The sequence below is a fragment of the Silurus meridionalis genome, chromosome 19 (genome assembly GCF_014805685.1).
Source record: "Silurus meridionalis isolate SWU-2019-XX chromosome 19, ASM1480568v1, whole genome shotgun sequence".
Lineage (NCBI taxonomy): Eukaryota > Metazoa > Chordata > Actinopteri > Siluriformes > Siluridae > Silurus > Silurus meridionalis.
The window spans coordinates 9627749-9650486 of record NC_060902.1 but is presented as its reverse complement, the minus strand read 5'-3'; the positions used below and the strand labels follow the sequence as shown (position 1 = coordinate 9650486).

General features: G+C 35.5%; 2 protein-coding genes across 5 annotated transcripts in view; one reads left to right on the top strand and one right to left on the bottom strand.

The window, feature by feature from the left end:
• The window catches only part of unm_sa1614 (un-named sa1614), a 33591-nt gene extending 29279 nt beyond the window's left edge, over window positions 1-4312 (top strand). For all 4 annotated transcript variants that reach the window (XM_046874742.1, XM_046874745.1, XM_046874746.1 and 1 more), the window contains one exon: window positions 856-4312. In XM_046874742.1, the coding sequence (XP_046730698.1) occupies window positions 856-930 (75 nt within the window). In that variant the 3' untranslated portion in view covers window positions 931-4312. The remainder of the gene's footprint in view (window positions 1-855) is intronic.
• Window positions 4039-21639, bottom strand: st3gal8 (ST3 beta-galactoside alpha-2,3-sialyltransferase 8). The gene is made up of 7 exons (XM_046874753.1): window positions 21485-21639; window positions 13479-14233; window positions 10879-11066; window positions 10395-10574; window positions 7415-7460; window positions 7171-7290; window positions 4039-5703 (listed from the first exon to the last, which is right to left on the bottom strand). Exons 2-7 carry the CDS (start codon window positions 13803-13805, stop codon window positions 5503-5505), a joined length of 1062 nt encoding a protein of 353 aa, XP_046730709.1. The 5' UTR covers window positions 13806-14233; window positions 21485-21639; the 3' UTR covers window positions 4039-5502.
• Between the last annotated feature and the right edge of the window lie 1099 nt (window positions 21640-22738).

Here is a 22738-nt window from a genome sequence, read left to right as displayed (position 1 = left end):
TTTCAGCATAACCCTTTTACAAAGTGTCTTCCCTCATAGACAGAGAAATGTGAACTTATGGGCAACAATTTTCATGCTGATCTGCTACTCAACATGCCTGAGTGCTGACCAGCACATGGAAACAAACAGCATGTTAATTACTTGTCATTTCGTTTTTTAGTGAAACATATTATTAGATTTTATTTTACATTACTGTAAGTCATCTCCATTTACCCCTACAGAAGGTGAGAGTGATAAGAGCCTCGGCTAAGAGATTACTATTTTGAAAAAGGGTGGGCTTCCAGTTGCTCAGTCAGGTTCTGTGCTTTCATTTAAGTTAATTAACACTGAATCTTTTTGTAGTGGTCTAATACACCTTTAAGCAAATGTAGCAGGAGTTGATTTTACCAAAGCAGTGAGGATCTCATGGGTTTTGACAGCACCGTAGCAGAATGCTTAGTTCACTAAAGAACAGAAGGAATTGACTAGGCCAGATCTCTGTTCCATAATCTGCTTATGTTTTAATCTGTCTGTGTTGCTTGTCAGTCATCTAAGAGTCTCCAGTGGGTTTAAATAACACTCTACATGTGCAGCTCTGCTGAACAAAATAAACCCTGCAAGCCTAATTTAAGAAATACATTTCAGGATGTAGGTAGTTCTCTGGGAAACAAACACTGGGGAGACAGAATGTAATGATTTGTGGTAAAGAATCACATGAAAACAAAACAAGGCTTTTAAGTTTTAAAATTGTTTTATTTTCCAGTAAAACATTTTCTTTAACCACATTTGTAAATTAAAGAAAATTAAGTTTCCTTTTTTAAATATTTACTATGCAATTTTTCAGCTCTTACTCTAATCAACAAACTTTCCTTTCAGCATGGCTACATTGAGGGACAGCCAAATAAGACTGGCCTGTTTCCTGCATCATTTGTCTCCATACTTCCTGAATGACGCTGAGCAAAGGAGGTCAAGATAAAGCAAGGTAGAAACACTGGAAGACTCCTGAGCAAGCAGTGCTGACAGCCCATGTGATTGAGTGATTATGAATGATCAGTATTGAAAGGCCTGCACAGGCCTGCATCTTGATCGGCCTACAGGTGCATCTCAATAAATTAGATTGTCATGGAAAAGTTCATTTATTTCAGTAATTCAACTCAAATTGTGAAACTCATGTATTAAATAAGTTCGAGGCACACAGAAAGAAGTAGTTTAAATTTTTGTTTCTTTTAAATGTGATGATTTTGGCTCACATTTTACAAAAAAACACTAATTCACTATCTCAAAAAAATAGAATATGGTGACATGCCAATCGGCTAATCCACTCAAAACACCTGCAAATTTTTCCTGAGCCTTTAGAGGCTTGTCAAGCAAAATCGATTCAAGAATTTGGGTGAACTTCACAAGGAATGGACTGAGCCTGGGGTGAAGGCATCAAGAGCCACCACATACAGACGTGTCAAGGAATTTGGCTACAGTTGTCGTAATCCTCTTGATAAGCCACTTCTGAACACAGACAATGTCAGAGGCGTCTTAAGTGGGCTAACGAGAACAACTCGACTGTTGACCAGTGGTTCAAAGTCCTGTTTTCAGATGAGAGCAAGTTTTGTATTTTATTTGGAAACCAAGGTCCTAAGGTCTGGAGGAAGGGTGGGAAAGCTCATAGCCCAAGTTGCTTGAAGTCCAGTGTTAAGTTTCCACAGTCTGTGATGATTTGAGGTGCAATGTCATCTGCTGGTGTTGGACCATTAGGCTTTTTGAAAACCAAAGTCACTGTACTCGTTTAAGAAGTTTTAGAGCACTTCATGCTTCCTTCTGCTTACCAGACCTGAACTCCATTGAGACTATGGTGTATTGTCAAGAGGAAAATGCGAAACAAGAGACAAAAAAATGCAAATGAGCTGAAGGCCACTGTCAAAGAAACCTGGGCTTCTACCACCTCAGCAGTGCCACAGACTGATCACCTCCATGCCAGCCAATTTTTTTAATTAAAGCAAAAGGATTAGAGCCCCTACCCAATTAAGTACATATACAATAAATGAAGATACTTTCCAGAAGGCTAACAATTAACTAAAAGTAGTTTTTTGATTGGTCTTATGAAGTATTGTAATTTGTTGAGATAGTGAATTGGTGGGTTTTTGTTAAATGTGAGCCAAAATCATCACAATTAAAAGAGCCAAAGACTTAAACTACTTCAGTCTGTGTGCACTGAATTTATTTAATACACGAGTTTCACAATTTGAGTTGAATTACTGAAATAAATGAACTTTTCAATGACATTTTGGTTTATTTAGATGCACTTGTAAAAACTACACAGCACAGAGTAATATATAAGACTCAGAAGTTGTTCAGGTTTAAGCAATCCGATTTATGAGTTTATTTTTAAGTTTAGCGCAAATGTTTGTTCCTTATATGTTTATCCCTAATATACGTGCCAATGTTGACTATAAAAGCTTCCTGAGATGGTATGAGGAAAGAAACCAGCCTCAAAGGAAACCCATACTCATCTAGGTGGCACCGAATATCCATTTATTTCAGTTTTATCATTGCTGAGGTGTGCTGTTCAATGATGGACTTTAAAATGCAGAACTGTTCATGCAACCTGCAGTCCTAGACCAGTGTAGCAGAGCTGTTTATATTGTTATATTGTAATCAAAAATGTTCTTCATATTTGCTATATTCACATTCCTTACACTTAATGAGCAGAAAACAGCATTTCCACTTGATAATTATAAGGGAAAGCAGAATGTTCTCAGTCGTCCAAAATGTTTGCTGGATTTAATAATAATTTTGTAGGTGAATTTGTAGGGGATTCTGCATTAATGCTCAGTAAACTGTGAAAAACATTATTTATATAAGAACATTATTGCATAATGACTGGTACAGAAGAGGAAAATTTGATCAATTCTTCATTATCATTACTATTACAATTATTTGTAAAGTGCTTGACATGCCATTAAAGAACTGTTTAATCTTCTTCAGATCAACACTGTCCTTTTTCACTTTCAAGGAATAAAGTGATGTTTTTAATCCATCCTGAATAAATAATGATCCAAAGTTACCCTAATTGAATATATACTTTATATATTTATGTTTTGTTAATAAATTCTCTTTACCTTGAGTGAGCTTCTCTGCAAATCCAGTTGTGAGATGGGAAAAGTGGCAGGGCTTCAAGATCTCAGTTAATATCAAAGAATCAGAGACCAAAATACCTACACTGTTCCAAATTCATGTCAGTTTGTTCATCTCCTTTTTTCCAAGATAAAATGGTCCTTTTGGCATATATTGAGTGCGAACACACAGTAGCAATATTATCGGTGTAAACATCAATAGATATTGTGTCAGTGGCAGTCTTATAGGGACTATTAAAATGTCAAAACTCACAAGTATAATATCTGCGCTTTACTCTGATGAGCTGTGTATCATCATGAATGATTATATCCGTAATGTTTTTACTAATGATGTAAGATTTTACATCAGAATAGTCATAAAAGTCATCTAAAATGTTTTTTTTATACACAAAATAATTTTTTTATCATTTTATTTTATAAACAATATAATTATTGCCTCGTGATAATTCATTTTAGTCTTGAATTACATGTATGTATTAAATATAAAGGTTTAGTTTTATTTGAACCATTTATTTGTTTTAAATCCATTAAACTATAAACTTATCACCTCATCTCCAAGTGCTGTAATTTTTATAGATGGTGTTTACTGTGCTTTCATGCATTCCTGATGGGTAAACAGGACTGCATGTCTACAGTTTGAAATGTTTCTAATCCTAAAAACTGTTTTATTTAGATGACAAAGATGTGACCTGATTTGTGAAATCCTTTTTAAAAACAATGTTTTTGCTCTGAAAACGTTATTTGAAAAGCATTGGGGACAGGAACCTATTCAAAGACTTAGCTTAGAGCCCAGATGTGTCATTGTGGACATGTATTGTGTGTTTTAATGTGTTAAATGTTGAATTCATAGAAAGTAAGCCAACTTGCTGGGCAAATCATTTTAAAAGCTATGTACGATCTGTATTATTGTATAAATGACAAATATTCAAAATGAGTGATTTACTTCTTTATTTTTCTACTTGCACACTTGAGTACAAGATAAGGCCTGTGACTAATGTTTATGAGGTCAACACCCAGAATTAACAACCCTGTTACCCTCAAGTATATTATAAAGTACAACTTGAAATACAAACTATTGAATTTAACTAAAACAAATGGCATAGCATTCTGTATTAGCAATTTCTCCGTTGCTGTTTAATCTCATCTTTTTATTGTTTATAATTTCTAATATTTGATTTTTGAATAAAAATGCTATTGAAAACAAACGTCTAAGTCCGTCAATGTTGAATTATTTTCATGCATATACAAAATCATTTATTTATTCTTCTATCTTAGTGGAATGATTATCTTTTAAATGAATTTGTGCTCAAGGCAAGACTTTAAGTCTCAGTAGACCACAGTAATAACACTACTTTGACACAGGGCAAAAAAGTCTATAACATGAACAATAATACATTCATAAACATAAAAATCACAAAATAAACCACAGTCAGAGATTAATGGAACATAATTGTAATAATAACACAATGACTTTGAGCATCCCTGTTTCATTTCTGTCTAATTCCAATGACTACAATCAGGCATTCTGATTATTACTAAAAAATCACATGTAATAAAAGGCAGGAGTTCAATATGCATGTGACTAAAACACAGATACTTGAATATCAAAGAAAACTGTGACTAAAGTGATGTTTCTGTTTGATCAGTGCTGCTGTGAAAAGGCCACAAATGCCTGATGCTGTGAACGGATGACGTTTCAAGACGTCCAGTATGATTTACAAATAATACCTTGCAAAAATATTAATCCCCTTTGCTCCAGGAGGTCAGTGTGGTAAAGAGAAAACTAATGCAACACACTGTAGCTGCAAACACAAGCTTGCTCTCTATGATAGTCTTCTTTGTATAACCACGATGCATTATAGTCCAAAAAGCAATGCCCATAAAATATTACCTATCATATTTGCCTATGAACTGTACAAGATAAATACAATTTGCTGTGGTCATTCATTAAGTGTAAGGCAAACTATATTTTGCTGTCATCTGCACTATAAAGTGTTGTCTTATATGTGTTTAACTTACATGAAATGTAATACTTTAATTATTTTGGTCATTGCAATTACACTGAGTCTAATGATGCCTATATCTCCAGTGTCTATAAGGATATTCAGTGAAGCACAGTGTGGACAAATCAGCCTTAAGCTGCTCCCCATAGATGCTTTCAAATGCTCAATTTTCTTACCTTCTGTACCTTCACAAGACCTGGTTGAGCATTTAACAACAACAGAACTTTAAATATAATAAAATATTGTTTGGTCTGGAGAGAATACAGCTTGTTGTCAGTGGGTTTGGTTCAGCACATCTCACAGTGGTCAGTTAATAGCTGGATGGACACAGCTACACAGCTCTTCTTTGGCTCGGCTTTAATACGTTACATGCTCATGGGGTTGTTATTCATTCATGTAATGTTAATTAAAGGCTTATGTTCCACCTTCGGGTAGAGTTTAATTTTGCCTGCTGCATCCAGTTTCAGGATGATCTCCCGTTCAAAGTCAGCGTTGTGCACACCTGTCTTACGGAAAGCTCCAGCGTACTTGTTTTCCTCCCAGTAATGATGCCAGTTTCCCTGTGAGTCTGCCCCATAACCAAACACTGAAACCTGGAAGGAGAGGACAGAACTAAATGACTCCAGGACTTATACATACAAACACCCCCCCTTGTTGGAAAGTTTCACAGGACATCAGATTAAAGAGTGAAATCCATTAAAAAAGTTTTTATTTCCACGAAGGTATAAGTAAGAAAACAGATGTGCAGCTCACAGAACAAACAAGGCCACCTTCTGTGACTTACAGCATATATTTGTAACATACTGATAGCTAGATGTTTTCCAGTCATTCCAACCTTCCTGGTTTAGATTTAAAAAGTAAAAGGAGATAACCTTTACCTTGCTTCACTAAAAGCACTAAAATCTCTCATGTGGTAATGTAATGGTATGTTGATTTTGAGATTCACAGATCAGTGTGAAATATAATTGTAAAATACGAAATAACAAATCCGAATGATTTTTCCTTTTGGTGTCAGTTGCAATTAAATATATTAAACACTACCATTATTATTATTATTATTATTATTATTATTATTGTTATTATTATTATTGCTATTTGAAGTTAGCTTCAGCACAAATATACTATTTACACTAGGAATTAAAAGGAGGCAGATTTTAAAAGAAGACTTCTGGTGGTAGTCTAATATATATCCATATTAAGTCTGACATTAGGATGAGGAAAGGATTTCAGTGTGTTCATGTTAATTGTGTAATCTCTGCAAATTTAATAATGAAGATTTCAGCAATCTCTGGTTTTTTGCACAATGAACATGAATTAAATAAATTTTCTTTAATGAGAAACTACATCTTTTTAGATATTCAATTATTTCCCTCAACACAGAATCAAAGAACATCATCAATAAAAATTGTAAATGTTTGCACTGGATAAATAAACTGTTTTTTTCTTTTATGTTTTAGTTCAGTTGTTTTAATCCACACTGACCAAGCAAGCTTATGGTAGGTTTATATATCACACTAAAGGAGCTGTCCTTTCTACGTTTATTGTTATAATATATGATTCAAAAATGTAAATTAATTGTTATATTAATTATTGTTTGATTATAATGTTGATTTACACCATATTATAATAAAGAGACTGTGGAATCTAAAGGAGCAAAATAGAAAAACAAATAAAAATGGTCTTAGCTGCACTGTGCTGATAAGTGGAAAAATAATTTCATGCCAAATTCATGCCAAAAGAATAGAAGGAATTTAAATTGTTGCAAATTGAATCACAACTAAAAATAAAATATCGTCTGGAGTAACAAAAAAACACTTTTAAACATATAATTACATAATGTAAAGTAATGTAATTATATATATATATATATATATATATATATATATATATATAAAATAAATTGTGTTTATGTTTATTTGCTTGTACAGAATGTGATTACATTAAATGTTTACAATATGTTTCCTGTCCAGATGCAAAGTTCTGGATAGATAATGATTCTTATTATTATTTGTATGTGGGTGTAAAGTTATCACTATGTGGTGTTATTCAGATGCACACACCTCATCACAAATGTGCAGCGCAAACACAATGGCCAGCATGCCAGTAGAGGGGTATCTGCCATGATGCTCTGTCCAGCGGTCATGAGTGTACTTAAAGAAGCCTGGGTTCACCACGATCACCTTCAAACACATCATTAAATCAGGTGTGTATTTCGAGTTACAGTCATTCAGAAATCTATAATTTTCAGACACATGCATCTGACCTCATATCAATCATTGTGTTACTCTAAAAGATCACAGTCACCTTATTTTTATCTGCTTTCACAAGTTCTTTCACTCTCATGTAGGTCCTGGAGAGGGGTAAATAAATATATAAGTGCTTGTTTCGGTTTATTGACAAGCCAGTTTGGAATGCAATAAACCATACAGTCACATTTATATTTGTCTGAAAATGAAAGTACACCTTCATAGCAGGTCTTAAAATGCAACCTCAGATGGAGAACACATCATTTACATATCAAGTAGCATCCAGGTGCTGATAATTAATTCACTTAATTAACTGATCATCAGCAAATGTGACCACCTCTATAACAGCCCGTGTCTTAACAGTTTGCTGGTCTGGAGCCTTCAGGTGTGTGTTAACTCAACATGAAGGATGAAGGACATTAGCAATATATATAAGGACATTCCTTACCAATGAGCTAGCATTGGAAAGCGGTAGCTCAGTAAGCTTTGGGTTACTGAATGAAAAGTCAGGTGTTCAAACCCCAGTATTACCAAGTAGTCACTCCTGGGCCCTTGAGTAAGGCCCTTAATCCTCTGTGCTTCAGGAGCTCTTTATCATGGCTGACCTGCACTCTGACCTCAACTTACATTGCTGGGATATTTCAAGAAAGAATTTTACTGTTACCCCATGTTCAAACATGTGCCGAGAAATTGCAGCCGAGAATTACAACGAGAATTGCAATTAGTAAAAAGACTGAAATAGGTATCGTTTGTTTAAAAGGTTTTCCAGGACGAAGCCTCTTCTTTGAAAAACAAAAAGCATGGCAACATGGCTTAAATTTGCAAAGTTGCAACTGAACTAGGTTTGCAACAACTAATCAATAAAATCAATAATAATCAATAAAGAAATTCCTTAGCTTCAGTCAAAGAATACCGTTATGAAGGCAACAGAGACTGTAATCTGCAACTTATACAAAGTTGATCTTATGTGACATGGGAGTACCACAGTGATGTACGAGCACATGAAAAGAAAACACAGTGGTGTCACGGATGAAGGCGAAACATTAGCATGGCAAGCAAAAACTGTATAATCCTCATCATGTGTAAATGGTACAGTTTAATGAAGTGCTATTGTATAAACGGTTTGTAACTTCGGGACAGTCGCACTGGATCTGTTCTGTCATGACTCGTGAGCATCAGGTTGCGTAATCACCTCAATTGTGACATAGTGATGGATTTAATTAAAACAGTGTGAACAAACAATAAATCTAAAAGCAGCAAATAACAGCAGCAGTAAACATTTAAAAAATGTATTCACTGTTGCGGTTTTCAGCGAAAGCTTATGCATTTGTACACCAATGCATATTTTTTCTCTTTTTTTTACCAGACCTGTTAGCTTGCTGCGTTTCTCCATTCCATTCTCTTTTTATAGCATTTGTCTTATTATTTGTTTTAAAACGTGATTTACTGCAGCTTTACTACGTAAAAATTCTTTTTTTTTTTTATGTTTGCATATTTAATTTATGCATTTATCATTAAATTATTATAGAAAATTTAATTAATTATAAGTTCTAGATCAGGGGTCACCAACCTTTTTAAAACAGAGCTACTTCTTGGGTACCAATTAATATGAAGGGCTACCAGTTTGATACACACTTCTGAAATAACGAATTTGCTCAATTTACCTTTAATTATGTTATTATTAATAATTTGTGATATTTATCTATGTGAAGACACTGATCATGTTAATGATTTCTCACAATAATTATAAACAATTATTTAACAAGTTAGGAAACAGATAAATATCAGTATGCAAAACTTTATTTCTATAAATCTCTGCAAGTATTTACATTTTCAAATGATCACTTCTACAACATTTTCACTAGCCACTAACTATTTTTAACAAATCATGCACTACACTGCATCATGTTTGTACAGATCATCAATTACATAACATACATCAACTTGGAGACCAGCCAGCTCTAATCTAATATGAAACATTTGTTTAAGTTTTTTTTTTTATATTGTGATTTTCAAATTCACACCAATGCAAGTGTGATTTACAAAAGAATAGAAACACAAAGATTAGATGCAGCTCACTGGTAAGTGGCGCTATGGTGAGCTATTTTTAGAAAAGGCCCGCAAGCGACTCATGTGGTCCTTGCGGGCAACCATGTTGGTGACCCCTGTTCTAGATGCTTATATCTTCATAACTGAACAAAATGCCTGTGTAAAGGAATGCTGTTAAAGGACTGAAATAAAGGACAGATGTCCATTCAATAGAGAAATTAAACATAGGTGATGTTTAGCCATAATGCACAGCACCATGTTAAGGGCAAACCAAACAAAGCATATGAACAAAAACATCTCAAACCACTTGTAAAGCACAGTGGTGGAGGGGTGATGATATAGGCATGTATTGCAGCAAAAGAACATAGGCGCCTTACAGTCACTGAGTTTGCCATGAACTTCTCTGTATAAATATTCTACAGTCAAATGTGAGACCATCTATAAGACAATTGATTCTTGGCTGAAATTGAGTCATGCAACAGGACAATGATCCCAAGGACACCAGCGAATCTAAAACAGAATGTCTGAATAAAACAGAATAAGGGTGTTGCAATGGTCTAGTCCATACCTCAACCAAACTGTAATGCTGCAGACCGTTAGAAAACTGGGCATAAACAAATGACCTTAAACCTCAATGACCTGACACAAACTTTTTAAGAAGAGTGAGCCAAAATTCTTCCACAATGATATGAAAGACTGATATAAGATAGAGATCAAACTGCAAGCAACTGAATCATAAGATGTACTTCGTTTTCCACACATGGTTTCTCCATTCTGGATTGAGTTTTGTAAAAAAATTTATTAATGATATGTAATATATATTGTTGTTGTACATCTGAGGTTGTATTAAGATAATTCTCATGCCTGCTTAATGAGCAGATTATTTTTATGTCTGTACAACCACAAAATTTAAAGTGGGTTTACTTTCATTTTCAAATTACTGTTCATTGCGGAACTACAATATGCTGATTTTGCTGTGAGAAACCTACGTTTTGATTTCCCCAGTTGAAAGAGCACTGGCCACCCACTCAAGGTCTCTCAGTTTAAATGGTAGCAGAACAAGATGGACGCCAGGAGCCAAATCCACAGCACTCTCAGGGTACATGATGTGATGAGTGGTCTTGTTTCCTACATACTGCTCAAAACCCACAGTCATAGCTTTATTCATCCTATAAAAAAGTCAGAAAAAATTAGCTGGCTTCCAGTGCAACTTTGCAGTAAAAAGAAAATTTCATGGAATCTCTGGCATTGCTCATATTTCCTCATACAGTAGAGTTTTTGAATCATGGGTTGGATGTAACATTAGGTATCAATATGATAGTGACACATGAATGGGACATACATTTTATCCACTATAACTTTTTCTGCACTTAAAGCAGCAAATTACTAAAATAAACAAAGAGTCCTTTAGGTAATTAAGAAATTAATAAAAATTTTAAAAGGGCAAAGGTGAAAGAGATTGACGTTACATACCGAAAGACAAAGGAATGGGAGTTTATTATATCTCCATACTTGGACTGCAGTAGATTTCCTGAATTTCCAACCACCGCACACTTCCGACACTGACTTAGTTGATGTGTTTCTTTCACAGGGTGAGAAATCACTGTAAACATCTTTTTAATTATTTGACTTAGCGAGTCATTTGCTGACCGCTGCAAACCCTGTAGGCATAGCAAAAAGCAGAACATAAAAACTATGCACATTACAAAACAAGAAAAAGTTAATTCTTTCTCTCAAGATATATGCTACAAACCCCAAGAAAAGCACTTTATTTTTCAAGTCAAGTCAAGTTTCAGGTAATGGAATCAAAATATTTCTCATTCTCCAGCAACAGTATGTATAACTGCATTGTGCAGAAAAGACAGCAGAACCCCTACCAGTGCCAAGTTTATCTGAGTTCAACTTCATTTCCATGAAATTTGCTTATGAAAACTTGCAAGCCTTTAATTACAATAAAAACCATAGCTTGGAGAAATGCAGACTTGTGACAAGAGAGTAACTTTTCCATTTGCCTATTTGTACTCGTGGTCACTGGTATAAATTATAACATTATTATTGGTAAAATAATCACTATCATAAGGGCAGCTATGGGAATTACCTCAGTGAATTGCTGTACCTGTAAAAAAAATTTATAGTAAAAACAGGGACTATCTGAAGTTTTCCAGCTGTTCTCTGGTGGAAGGAAAGTGCTGCATTAGTGAGGTTACACAGAATGCCTGAGAACCCGAAAATATTCATGTGCAATCATAGTGTTTATTCTCTGATGAGCTTACAGAATGAGTAATGATTTAATAAAATACTGTGTGTATGTATGTGTACACTCTATAGTAATTGTCTATAGTTAAAGGTTCAGGTCATAACATTCTATAAGCTTTTATTTCATTTGGGAAATCCGTCTCTACTAAATATTTATTTTTATGTAGTTTCAATAAAATGCTTTAGTCATATATTAGATTATTACTGTCAACCAAACCAGACACTCAAACTAACACAAGGTAACCAGATTCTGTACAGTTTCTTTTCTTATTCCAAACACCTTCTGTATGTCTATAAAATGTTTATCAGTGTCAGTGATTGCTAGCTACAAAGTGAAAAGTGAAAACTTCCTTTTAACACAGAATTAAAGCGGATAATAGATGAAGAATTGTTTTCACACTTCTTCCATATATCAGGGATAACTTTTTAACTGAAAAAAGAGATGTACAACATACCATACTCTCTGGTGCTGTTACTAAATTTTAGACTAACTTGGCATCCGCTACATAATGTGACAGAAGAACATAAGCGTGCCAAATGTGCTGAACAGTAAGTATTTTTAGTATTGTCCTATACAGTGCCTTGCGAAAGTATTCGGCCCCCTTGAACTTTGCGACCGTTTGCCACATTTCAGGCTTCAAACATAAAAATATAAAACTGTAATTTTTTGTGAAGAATCAACAAGTGGGACACAATCATGAAGTGGGACGAAATTTATTGGATATTTAAAACTTTTTTAACAAATAAAAAACTGAAAAATTGGGTGTGCAAAATTATTCAGTCCCCTTAAGTTAATACTTTGTAGCGCCACCTTTTGCTGCGATTACAGCTGTAAGTCGCTTGAGGTATGTCTCTATCAGTTTTGCACATCGAGAGACTGAAATTTTTGCCCATTCCTCCTTGCAAAACAGCTCGAGCTCAGTGAGGTTGGATGGAGAGCATTTGTGAACAGCAGTTTTCAGTTCTTTCCACAGATTCTCGATTGGATTCAGGTCTGGACTTTGACTTGGCCATTCTAACACCTGGATATGTTTATTTGTGAACCATTCCATTGTAGATTTTGCTTTATGTTTTGGATCATTGTCTTGTTGGAAGACAAATCTTCAGTCTCAGGTTTTTTGCAGACTCCATCAGGTTTTCTTCCAGAATGGTCCTGTATTTGGCTCCATCCATCTTCCCATCAATTTTAACCATCTTCCCTGTCCCTGCTGAAGAAAAGCAGGCCCAAACCATGATGCTGCCACCACCATGTTTGACAGTGGGGATGGTGTGTTCAGGGTGATGAGCTGTGTTGCTTTTACGCCAAACATAACGTTTTGCATTGTTGCCAAAAAGTTCGATTTTGGTTTCATCTGACCAGAGCACCTTCTTCCACGTTTGGTGTGTCTCCCAGGTGGCTTGTGTCCCACTTCATGATTGTGTCCCACTTCTTGTTGATTCTTCACAAAAAATTACAGTTTCATATCTTTATGTTTGAAGCCTGAAATGTGGCAAAAGGTCGCAAAGTTCAAGGGGGCCGAATACTTTCGCAAGGCACTGTATATTGGTATGTAATTGTGTGAATCATGTGTGACCTTTCAGAGACTGTTGCTTACTTTAATGCTAAGTAAAATGTTAGGTATGGAATTTGTTCATAATCATTTTTAATCACTCTGACATCAAACACCTTATCTCACATTTATCACATTTTTGCCTAAATAGTGCATCCATAACACACACACACACACACACACACACACACACACACACACACACAATAATTAGATTATTATCTAATTAACAACAGAATAAAAAAAAAAAACTCATACTGTACTTACCAGCCACCACTGTAATGCGTCTGGATCTATGTCATTTTCGTCTAAACTAAGGTAAGGTTTTTGCTCATAATCGAAGCGTTGATCGAACCAGTCCGAAACTCCTGGATCTGTGATACAAGTTGGGCAGCTACAAAAGTGATGCAGACTCATCTCAGTTACAGTCTTGTTTTGAGTTTGCATCTCTGTCAGAAGACTAGTGCTAGTGCTGTGAGCAGTTTCGTCCATTACAGATGAGAAGCTGTTTTTCTGAATGGTGTGAGAGGCGATCATAAAAAACAAGATGCCCCCAAACAAGGCACCAATGCACAGTTTTTTCTTCAGCAGCATGGTTAAGCCAGACCTTGTTCAATGCTCAGCAGGAAGAAAAGCTATGTAATCAGAGCTAGAGGGTTACTCCAGGCTTGAACATGATGGACCCAGAATCGATAAAAAATTACTAATTGATTGTCTAATTTCCCACTGAAACAGCCAGATAAGTTGCAGGGTTGTAAAATTTTACTGTAAACTTGTTTACAATCCAAAGTAATTGTTGCGTGAGGTGTAAAATGGTAGGAATGATTATGTTGGTCCTTTAAGTTTTGAACATGTTTGCAGCGGCTTATATGTGGCTCAGGGTCACAGGAAGACCATCGTGAAGTCACAAAAAAAAGACGGGGAAAAAGATTTTCCTATTCAACCAGTTGCAGACTTCTCTTCTGGGCTTCTGGTTAATGTCAGTTCACATGGCCAGCATCAACTGTTTCACAGTCTTATTCCTGAAAGATATCAAACATTTATTATCGTTATCACATATTTATTATTTGTTTACATTTAATGTGTTTGGACAGTGGCACAATTTTCATAATTTTGCCTCTGTACACCACAAGAATTTTTTTTTTTTAAATGAAGCAAACGAAATTTTTGAATTTCAGCTCACTTAAAGAGCAGATTTAACATTTGAAAACAACTTCAGACCTTTTTATCTTTATCTTAATTGTCAACTGAAATGGCTTATCAGTATAAAGTTATCTAATCAGCAGATTATGTGCAGCAGCACAATGTAAAGCTCATGCAGATACACATATTAACTTTAGTTAATACTCATATCAAACATCAAAAAGAAGAAATGTGATCTCTGTACATACATGCTGGTGACAGATGGGGTGGTTTGGGTATTTCCTGCTAATTTCATAAACTGGAGGTGTTAAAAATTTTGAAAAACAAATCGAAACACAGTGGTGATGAGAGAGATCAGAGGAAAAGGATCAGACTGATTCAAGCTATCAGGAAATGTCTAGTAACTTGTATAATCACTCTTTATGGCCATTAAACATTAAATTGTTAGATGGGCTACAAACAACATAGACCAGATTGGTCAGTTTTAAAAAAACTGAGGCTATTATGGGCACAGACGTACACAAACCTGGACAGTTAACCATAACACAAAAATCACCAGTGATTTACAAAAGTGTTCACCCCCTTAGTGTTTTTCCTTTTTTGGTAGACCCCTAAAGAGTTTTAATGATTTATAAATAAAAATCTTTTCAAAGTGCAGGATTCTGCTTTGGATGGCTTCTTAATGAGTTTAGTGATACATAAAATCAACACAGAAAATGTATGATGTAGTATCTGTGTGTAACAGTATATTTTGATCGCCATGTCACAATTATTCAACCCCTACATAATGTTGTTGTTTTTAAAGCTTTCTGACAGTTTTTATGGCCTGAAGTGGAGCTGAAACATCATTAAGCCTTTGGGAACTCTATAACAAGCCTTCATTTGCTTCAGCTGTGATGCATATATAAACCCCGACCATAAACAGCTACAGGATGACATGATGAAGGCTGGTACAAGTGCTTCAGTGGCAACTATAAGACGTGCACTGAATAATCAAGGACTTCATGGCCGGACCCCAAGACGCACTCCACTCTTGACCTCAAGGAAAATCAGAAGTCGACTAGAATAAGCCAGGAGGAATTTGTATAAAACTAACCACTGAAACTTTTTAACTGAAACTTTTTAGACATATGGACCAGCGGTATGTCTGGCGTGCAAAAGGTCAGGCTTATGACCAAAAGAATACCATCCCCACGGTCAAGCACGGAGGTGGGTCAATAATGATGTGGGGCTGTTTTTCTGCGGCAGGAACTGGCAATCTTGATTGTGTACCTTCCAGCAAGACAATGATCCCAAGCACACCTCCAAATCAACCAAAGCTTGGTTGGGGAAAAGATGCTGTAGTGTCCTGGAGTCCTGGACTGTCCTTCTCAGTCACCAGATTTAAATCCAATTGAAAATCTTTGGTGGGATTTGAAGAAGGCAGTTGCAGCACGGAAGCCGTCAAACATCACTGAGTTAGAGGCTTTTGCACGTGAAGAATGGGCAAAGATTCCAATCGAGAGGTGTAAGAAGATTGTCAGCACTTATCGAAAACACTTGTTAGAAGTTATAAAAACTAAAGGGAGCTCCACAAGGTACTGAAGCTGGGGGTTGAATAATACTGCACATGCTCATGTGTTACAAGACTTACAATTTTCATTTGAACTTCAAAGTTAAGTCAACTTCTGGTGTCAAAATAACTCAAATAAGTATCAATAAATATTGTTTGTTATTTCACAAGTTTTTTTTCCCATTTATTTTCATTATCTTTCATCAACATCACTGTATTATCTATTGAGGTGAGGGGGTTGAATATTTCTGATTGCAAGTATATATTTTAACACTTTTTTCGTATCACTATTTAAAATCTTAACTTGTGAACTACCTGTATATGTTTAATTTCCCCCTTGCCATAAAACCCCAAAATAGGATTTGGTCCAATGTTGTGGAGGAGTAAGGATCAAGGTTGGGTTATAAACACTATCCCATACTTTGAACATCCCAAAGAGCATAATCAAATGCACATATTACAAAATAAAAGAACATGAAAACCCTGACACGTCTGACAAGAAAGACCAAAATTCATGTTCAATTCAAGGTGGGCATGAATCAGAGATAATAAAACTGAATGAGTTGCAAAGATGGGAAGACTACTTTAAGCTGTACTCCAGAGAATGGGGCTTTATTAGAGTGACCAGAAAAAGCACACATAAAAACACACTTGGTTTTACACCAAACAGCATGTTGCAGACTCCCCAAACACATGGAAGAAGTTTCTCTATTCAAATTAGTATAAAATGTAACTTTTTGGCCATCATGAGAAACGTGCGTGGCTCAATCCCAACACTCATTCAATCTTTTTTGCACCATTCGCTGTAGACTATATATATATATATATATATATATATATATATATATATATATATATATATATATATATATATATATATACAGGCACATTTGTCAGATCAATTACAGAAGATGACCCCTCATGAGTATTTACACAGTGTTAGTCATCTGAATGTTTGCATAAGCACAGAACAGAGATAAAGCTCACCTATCAACTGAGAGAACAGCCTGCTACACTGCCAGTAAATTTGCAGAGCAATAATTTACTTAAAACCCTGGGATCCATCTAGCAATTATTTATGAACATTTTGGGCAACAATTTCCAAGACTGCAGCAAATTGCACAGCATTGAAAAAACTGATCACCAGCTGCTCTTCCTGTAATTCACAGTTTTCATGTTGTTTCTTGCTCAGCATCTTGAGGCGTTTCCTGCACTGCTGCCATTTTCATGAAGCATAAAAGAACTGGTGTAGTCATGTGGCAAAAGAAGACAGAAACAACTGTTGCTTAATGCTGAGATTGCAGTATTAAAGCAAAGCTTTACCTCCACCCTGGCTGCATTAAACAAGTTCAGAAATAAGATTTACATTTAAATGCTAAAAGCCTCACACAAAAAAGATTATAAACTAGTTTATATATAAAAAACTAACCAACTGCCAGGCTGCACTATTTAATAATATGATAGACGTTAATAAAAGCATTCAGATTAAAGAAGATCCCTTATTCCTCTAAAATTGACAGAAAAGAAAGACAAATTCATCAGATGGTTATCAAAAGACTTATTTACAACAATAAATGAGTAGAAATAGTTGACAAGTACTGGTCACTCCCTGTATTGTTATTATGTGATATTAAGTTATTGTTGATATTAAGTTATTGTAATATTATATTATGTGATAAATTGGCAGACTCTAATCTTAAAAGCTTGAGTAAAAGAGTTTTAACAAAGTAGTGATGTGTAAACAATAATGCAACCTAGTTCTTTCTTAAATTCTTTTTCCTAGAATTTTTTTTTTTTTATTATTTTATTTGTTTTAGGGCTGTAGCTATTGATTATTTTAGTAATCGATTATTACCCATTATTCCTTTGGTTAATCGAGTAATTGGATAAGAAGTACTTTTTATTATTATTATTAAAGAGCAATACTAAATATACAATAGAAAATAAGACAGGCCTCTAAAAAATTCATTCAAAATTCATTTTCAATGTGTAAAGCTTTCTGGCACTACAGTGGGGGTGTTGCTGACAGATTGGCTAAAAGAAAGTCAGAATTGCAAGAAATAAAGTCAAAATTGCAAGAAATAAAGGCAGTTAGGCAAACAGAAACAGGCTTCTATAGGAAGCTTCTCCTCACCCCTCGCTGTTTGCTCCACGTTCCTACATGTTTTTGATTCTGCAGTGTGTGTTTAATGTCCAGAGCGCTCTAGAGTTTAGTGGGTGGTGCGTCAGTAATAATGGTTCGCGGTAAAACACATGCTATGTGTGTAATTAAATGGACTAAACGAAGCATCGAGACAAATAATTTGTTACTCGAGGTTACAAAAATTACTCAAGGAATCATTTCAGCCCGAATTTGTTTATTATGTTCACTATTATCTGTAAAGGTTTTTTGTCAAGGCTACATTAGTCAAAGATGATGTCCCTTAGCTGAAGGATAAAACTACAATACATTTAATATAACTGCTTGTTACTGCCTTTATTGTTGGGGTCAGTGTGCCTCTAAATCTGTGCCGGTGGATGTTAAAATGGCTAGTGACCAGTTCACCCTTTCCTTTAGAACCTTAAATTTAGAGGACTAGAAATTGGAACAATTTTGTAAGGGTCAGCTGATACTCAGGTGACTGGTGGGGAGAGACACTGCCTGCTAAATCCCACACAACACTGTGATTACAGCTGGCATCAGTAAAAGCTCCCCCTCCCCAGTCATCATGCATACAAAAATACAGAATTTTAAATAAAAATAAAAATTTAATCCACTGTTCCAATACAGTCAAAATACATGTTACATAAAGCGAAACAAACACCCACTCAGCCAACATGTACTTCCATTCTTAAGCTTTGTGGTGTTTTAAATAGAAGCAGCTTTGTGTTATTTGTTACATCAAATGCACATGTATACAACAAGAATGAATTTATAGTAGGTTTCACGGGTCTAAGAAAAGTGGTATAGCCTCTCAATAGCAAAAAAAGAACCACATTCTTCTATCACTAAATCTCTAAGAAGTTCGGTCAATTGCTGTGGCAGTTCACACAGTCGTTCTGCTTTTAGTCTTGGCACCAACCAGAGGTTGATTAGCATACCAATATGACACAATAGTGCAAGTGAAATGGGAGCCTTTAATGTCTTCCAATACTGAGAGTAGGGGCCGTGCAGCATTTGCCAAACTATTCAGATTTGATTGTACATTGACATGTGCCCTTTACTCTGCAGGAATCTCCTCAAATAACCTTTTTTTATTAAAAAGGAAGAAAGACATTGACTCTCCACCAAAGGTTTGCGACTGCCACATTCTTAAAGTACCCCAGCACTCAAAATCATCAGTTAGTGTTTTTAGGAGACTGTATTCTATTGTGCAGATTATGTGAAATGTGGTGATTATGTGAAATGTGTTATCAAACCACAAAAGTCCAGTCTAAAAAAAAAAAAATGTAAAGCTCTGTTTTTTAATTATCACAAAATGAGCTAAATTCTGAAACTGTCCCACTTTAAATTAATTGTGGATAACATTGTGGCAAGTAACTTTCAGCCACAGAATTGAAAGAACTAACTAGCTAAATACACTGCTAACAAGATTGTTATTGTGTATTTGAAGAAATAGGTTGAGTTAAATGTAAATACTGTTTTTATGTTGTACAAATCAAGAATCCCATTAGTAAATATAATACAAACGGGCTGTATTATTATAGTTTATTTGCACTAGACTAAAGTGTACTGGAATAGAAACAGCAGTGACAGGGGTAGTAGTAACATATTACATTATCAGTATTTAGCAGACAAATTATTAATGTAACATTATAGAGTAAAGAACAACTAGCATAGAAGAGAAGTAAAACTTGTTTTACTGTAATTAAACAGACATTGTTATGAATAAGCAGCATAACTGTAACTATTTTTAGACAATGTTGTCTGTTATTATGAATGAGCTATTATTCTGTTTTAACAGTGTATGATGACTGGCTGTTGTTTAATCGTTTACTATGTTGAATTAATGATGTAAGTCATACTTTATAAAATTATACATTTTCTTGTACCAGGAATTGGGTCAAGAGTTAAAAAAAAACAAAGCTGAAAGTTTTCAAAGTATATTGCCATTTTAAGTTCCAGTCAGACTACAGTTGTTGGGCTCAAGAGCTAACGCTCAACCACTCTGGAGTGCTAGTCATGCCTGTTTGCAACTTCGCTTCAAGTTAGAGTTAAAGAATCTGCCTTGGGGATATATGAAGCCCAATCAATGCTGTACTGAAACCACACTTTAAATGCCTAATCTCAAATAATAAACTGTGTGTATCTACGATACTTCTACTATAATTAACTATATCAACAGATTTGAAGCAAACATTTTAAGTATGCAATGTCCAATTGGCAAAAGTCATCCTAGCTGTTTGTTGAAAGTGAAAGCGGTCCACGAATCAAGACATTTAATACTTTCTGGAAGGTGAAAGCATGCTTATTTTGTGCAACTGTAATGCAGAGAAAAACTTGGGAGAGTGGGGGTTGTGGGAGAGCACTCACTGGCTCATGTTTCCAGGCCCAAAGTCAGCCCTAGACACAAACGTTAAAAAAAAAAAAGGCAGGAAAAGCCATCAAGCTCCTATAGGACGAGCAAAACATGAGTCCACAGCCTGCTCTAACAGCTCTGAGCTCATGTTGGGGATTTCAAGCAGCTACCCCCAACTCTGCCTTCCTTTTTTTATACTATCCTCTACACTGAAGTGTACTAAGCACTAAACATGCATGACGAGGACCTTCCTGTACACAGACGCACCTAAAGTAACAGACTTGTCAGTTTTCGAGTGTCCACATATTAATAAGTAGACCATCAACACATATAACAAACATTCATACTTCCAACACTTAACTTTTTTGGATTGCCTCCTAAAGGCTGAAACGACGCTGACATTCACTACAGTCTGTTTCTTATTATAGGCCACCCCATTTCCCCCCTAAATAACCATGTTGGTGTATGATGTAGGGGCGGAGATTGTTGTCTGCAAGTCTAAGCAGTATACAATTATATAGACTACAATCCTGTCATTTGGCCCAATCCATCCACCAAAACCAGAAAGAAATCAAACAGGTTTCAGCATGTGCGACCACAAAGTAAATCCCTTTGGCAGTGAGTTTGATCTCAGAGATGAGAATGACCGGTTCCCCGAAGTCGGAATGAGACGAGGGTTTCCAACTTAACTATCACACAACTTAGTTTCTCTACTCAGTGTTGCGGTTCAGAAAGTTTCCACGCGTGTTTAAACGTGTTAGACGGAAGGCGTTTTATCGACCTCCAAAAACTGTACCGTTAATGTGCTCAAAACTCCTCCATCTTCCTGTAATCACTTTTACAGCCACACGCACCAAACGAAGGGTTTATTTTCTGAGCTTTTCTGTTTGTATGTTTAAGTGCGGACGTGAGAAGTTTTCGTAGATAAGAGAAATGAGAAATGCTGTGGAATAACGTTACACCGCTTACGATGGTTTCTCTTCGGCATCTAGCAAAACGTTTTCGTTCTAAACTTTATTGGCACCTTAAATCGTTATACTAGTTACAACTGATGAAGAAAAATGCGTTCTTGTACTTACTCGCTATAGTCCGATCGATGCGATATCTTTGTCGTAACATGGTCCTGGAAAGAAACTGGCAAGTCTTTTATCGCGACCGCCTTCGAAGCCCAGCGTGCGCGCGCTCTGTGTGTGTGTGCGTGCGTGCGTGCGTGTGTGGCGCGCGCATGCACATGAACTCGTTTTCGGTGTACCAGCGTAAAACTTTCCTGTGTGAGTCAGTTTACTTTAAATCTTCCCGTCCCACAGCAAACCCTCTTTCATCAACACCCAGGCTCTGTCTCACTCCTAGAATTCACCCAGTGTAAAAAATAAACACTTGGGTTTCTTTATTTTAGAGATAAATTTTAAAAACGTTCTCCAAAACCATTTATTTCAATGTTAGCTACAAAAGCTAAATATGTATATTTACAGAAGTGAATGCTCACGTTGCTAAACACTCAGCCTGATATGCCCTGAGAACCCAAAAACTCCAAGGGAACAAAACTGGCATTGGTGCAGGCAACTTTGTTCAAAAAGAAAAAAAGTTATAATTAAGGATAAAGTACACAGATGAAAAGTAATAAAGTACAAAAACTTTGTTACTGTACTTAAGTAGAATTTTCAGTATCAGTACTTTACTTCATTATTTATTTTTATATACTTATACTTTTTAATTTCACTCATAAAATATTTTACACAAATATCTATACTTTCTACTTCTTACATTTTCAAACCAGAATCGTTACTTTATTTTTAATCTATTTGGTGTCATGAACAACATTTTTTCTATTCATTGTGTGCTGTTTTTAGCCCATCAACCTATTTCTTTTCCTCTCCGGCTTTTTAAATCTACCACTGGTGTATCATCTCATCACACACCACAGTTGTATGATGCCTACAAATCTAACTTGCAGCAATGATGCAGCAATCTAACACCTGATCATCATCATCTTTGCTCTGCTTGTGTTATATATGGTGGATGTTCAGCCTGGACACATTCATTAGATAACAACATTTTTTATTTGTTTTAATATATTAATATGATGTGAGGTACAGTTACCAGTGTGACACTAAAATAGGTATTAGTAATTATACTTTTATAATACTTTTTATTCAAGTACATGTCAGAGCCCAAACTTTTATACTTTAACTTGAGTGTAAAAGTGTAGTCAGTACTTAAACTTTTACCAGAGTCGTTTAAACCATAAGTATCTGTACAAGATCAAACAGTAAATAAGTAAGTGCATTCAGCTTTAGTTCAGCTTCAGTTATTTCAGAATGCAGCAGCAAGAG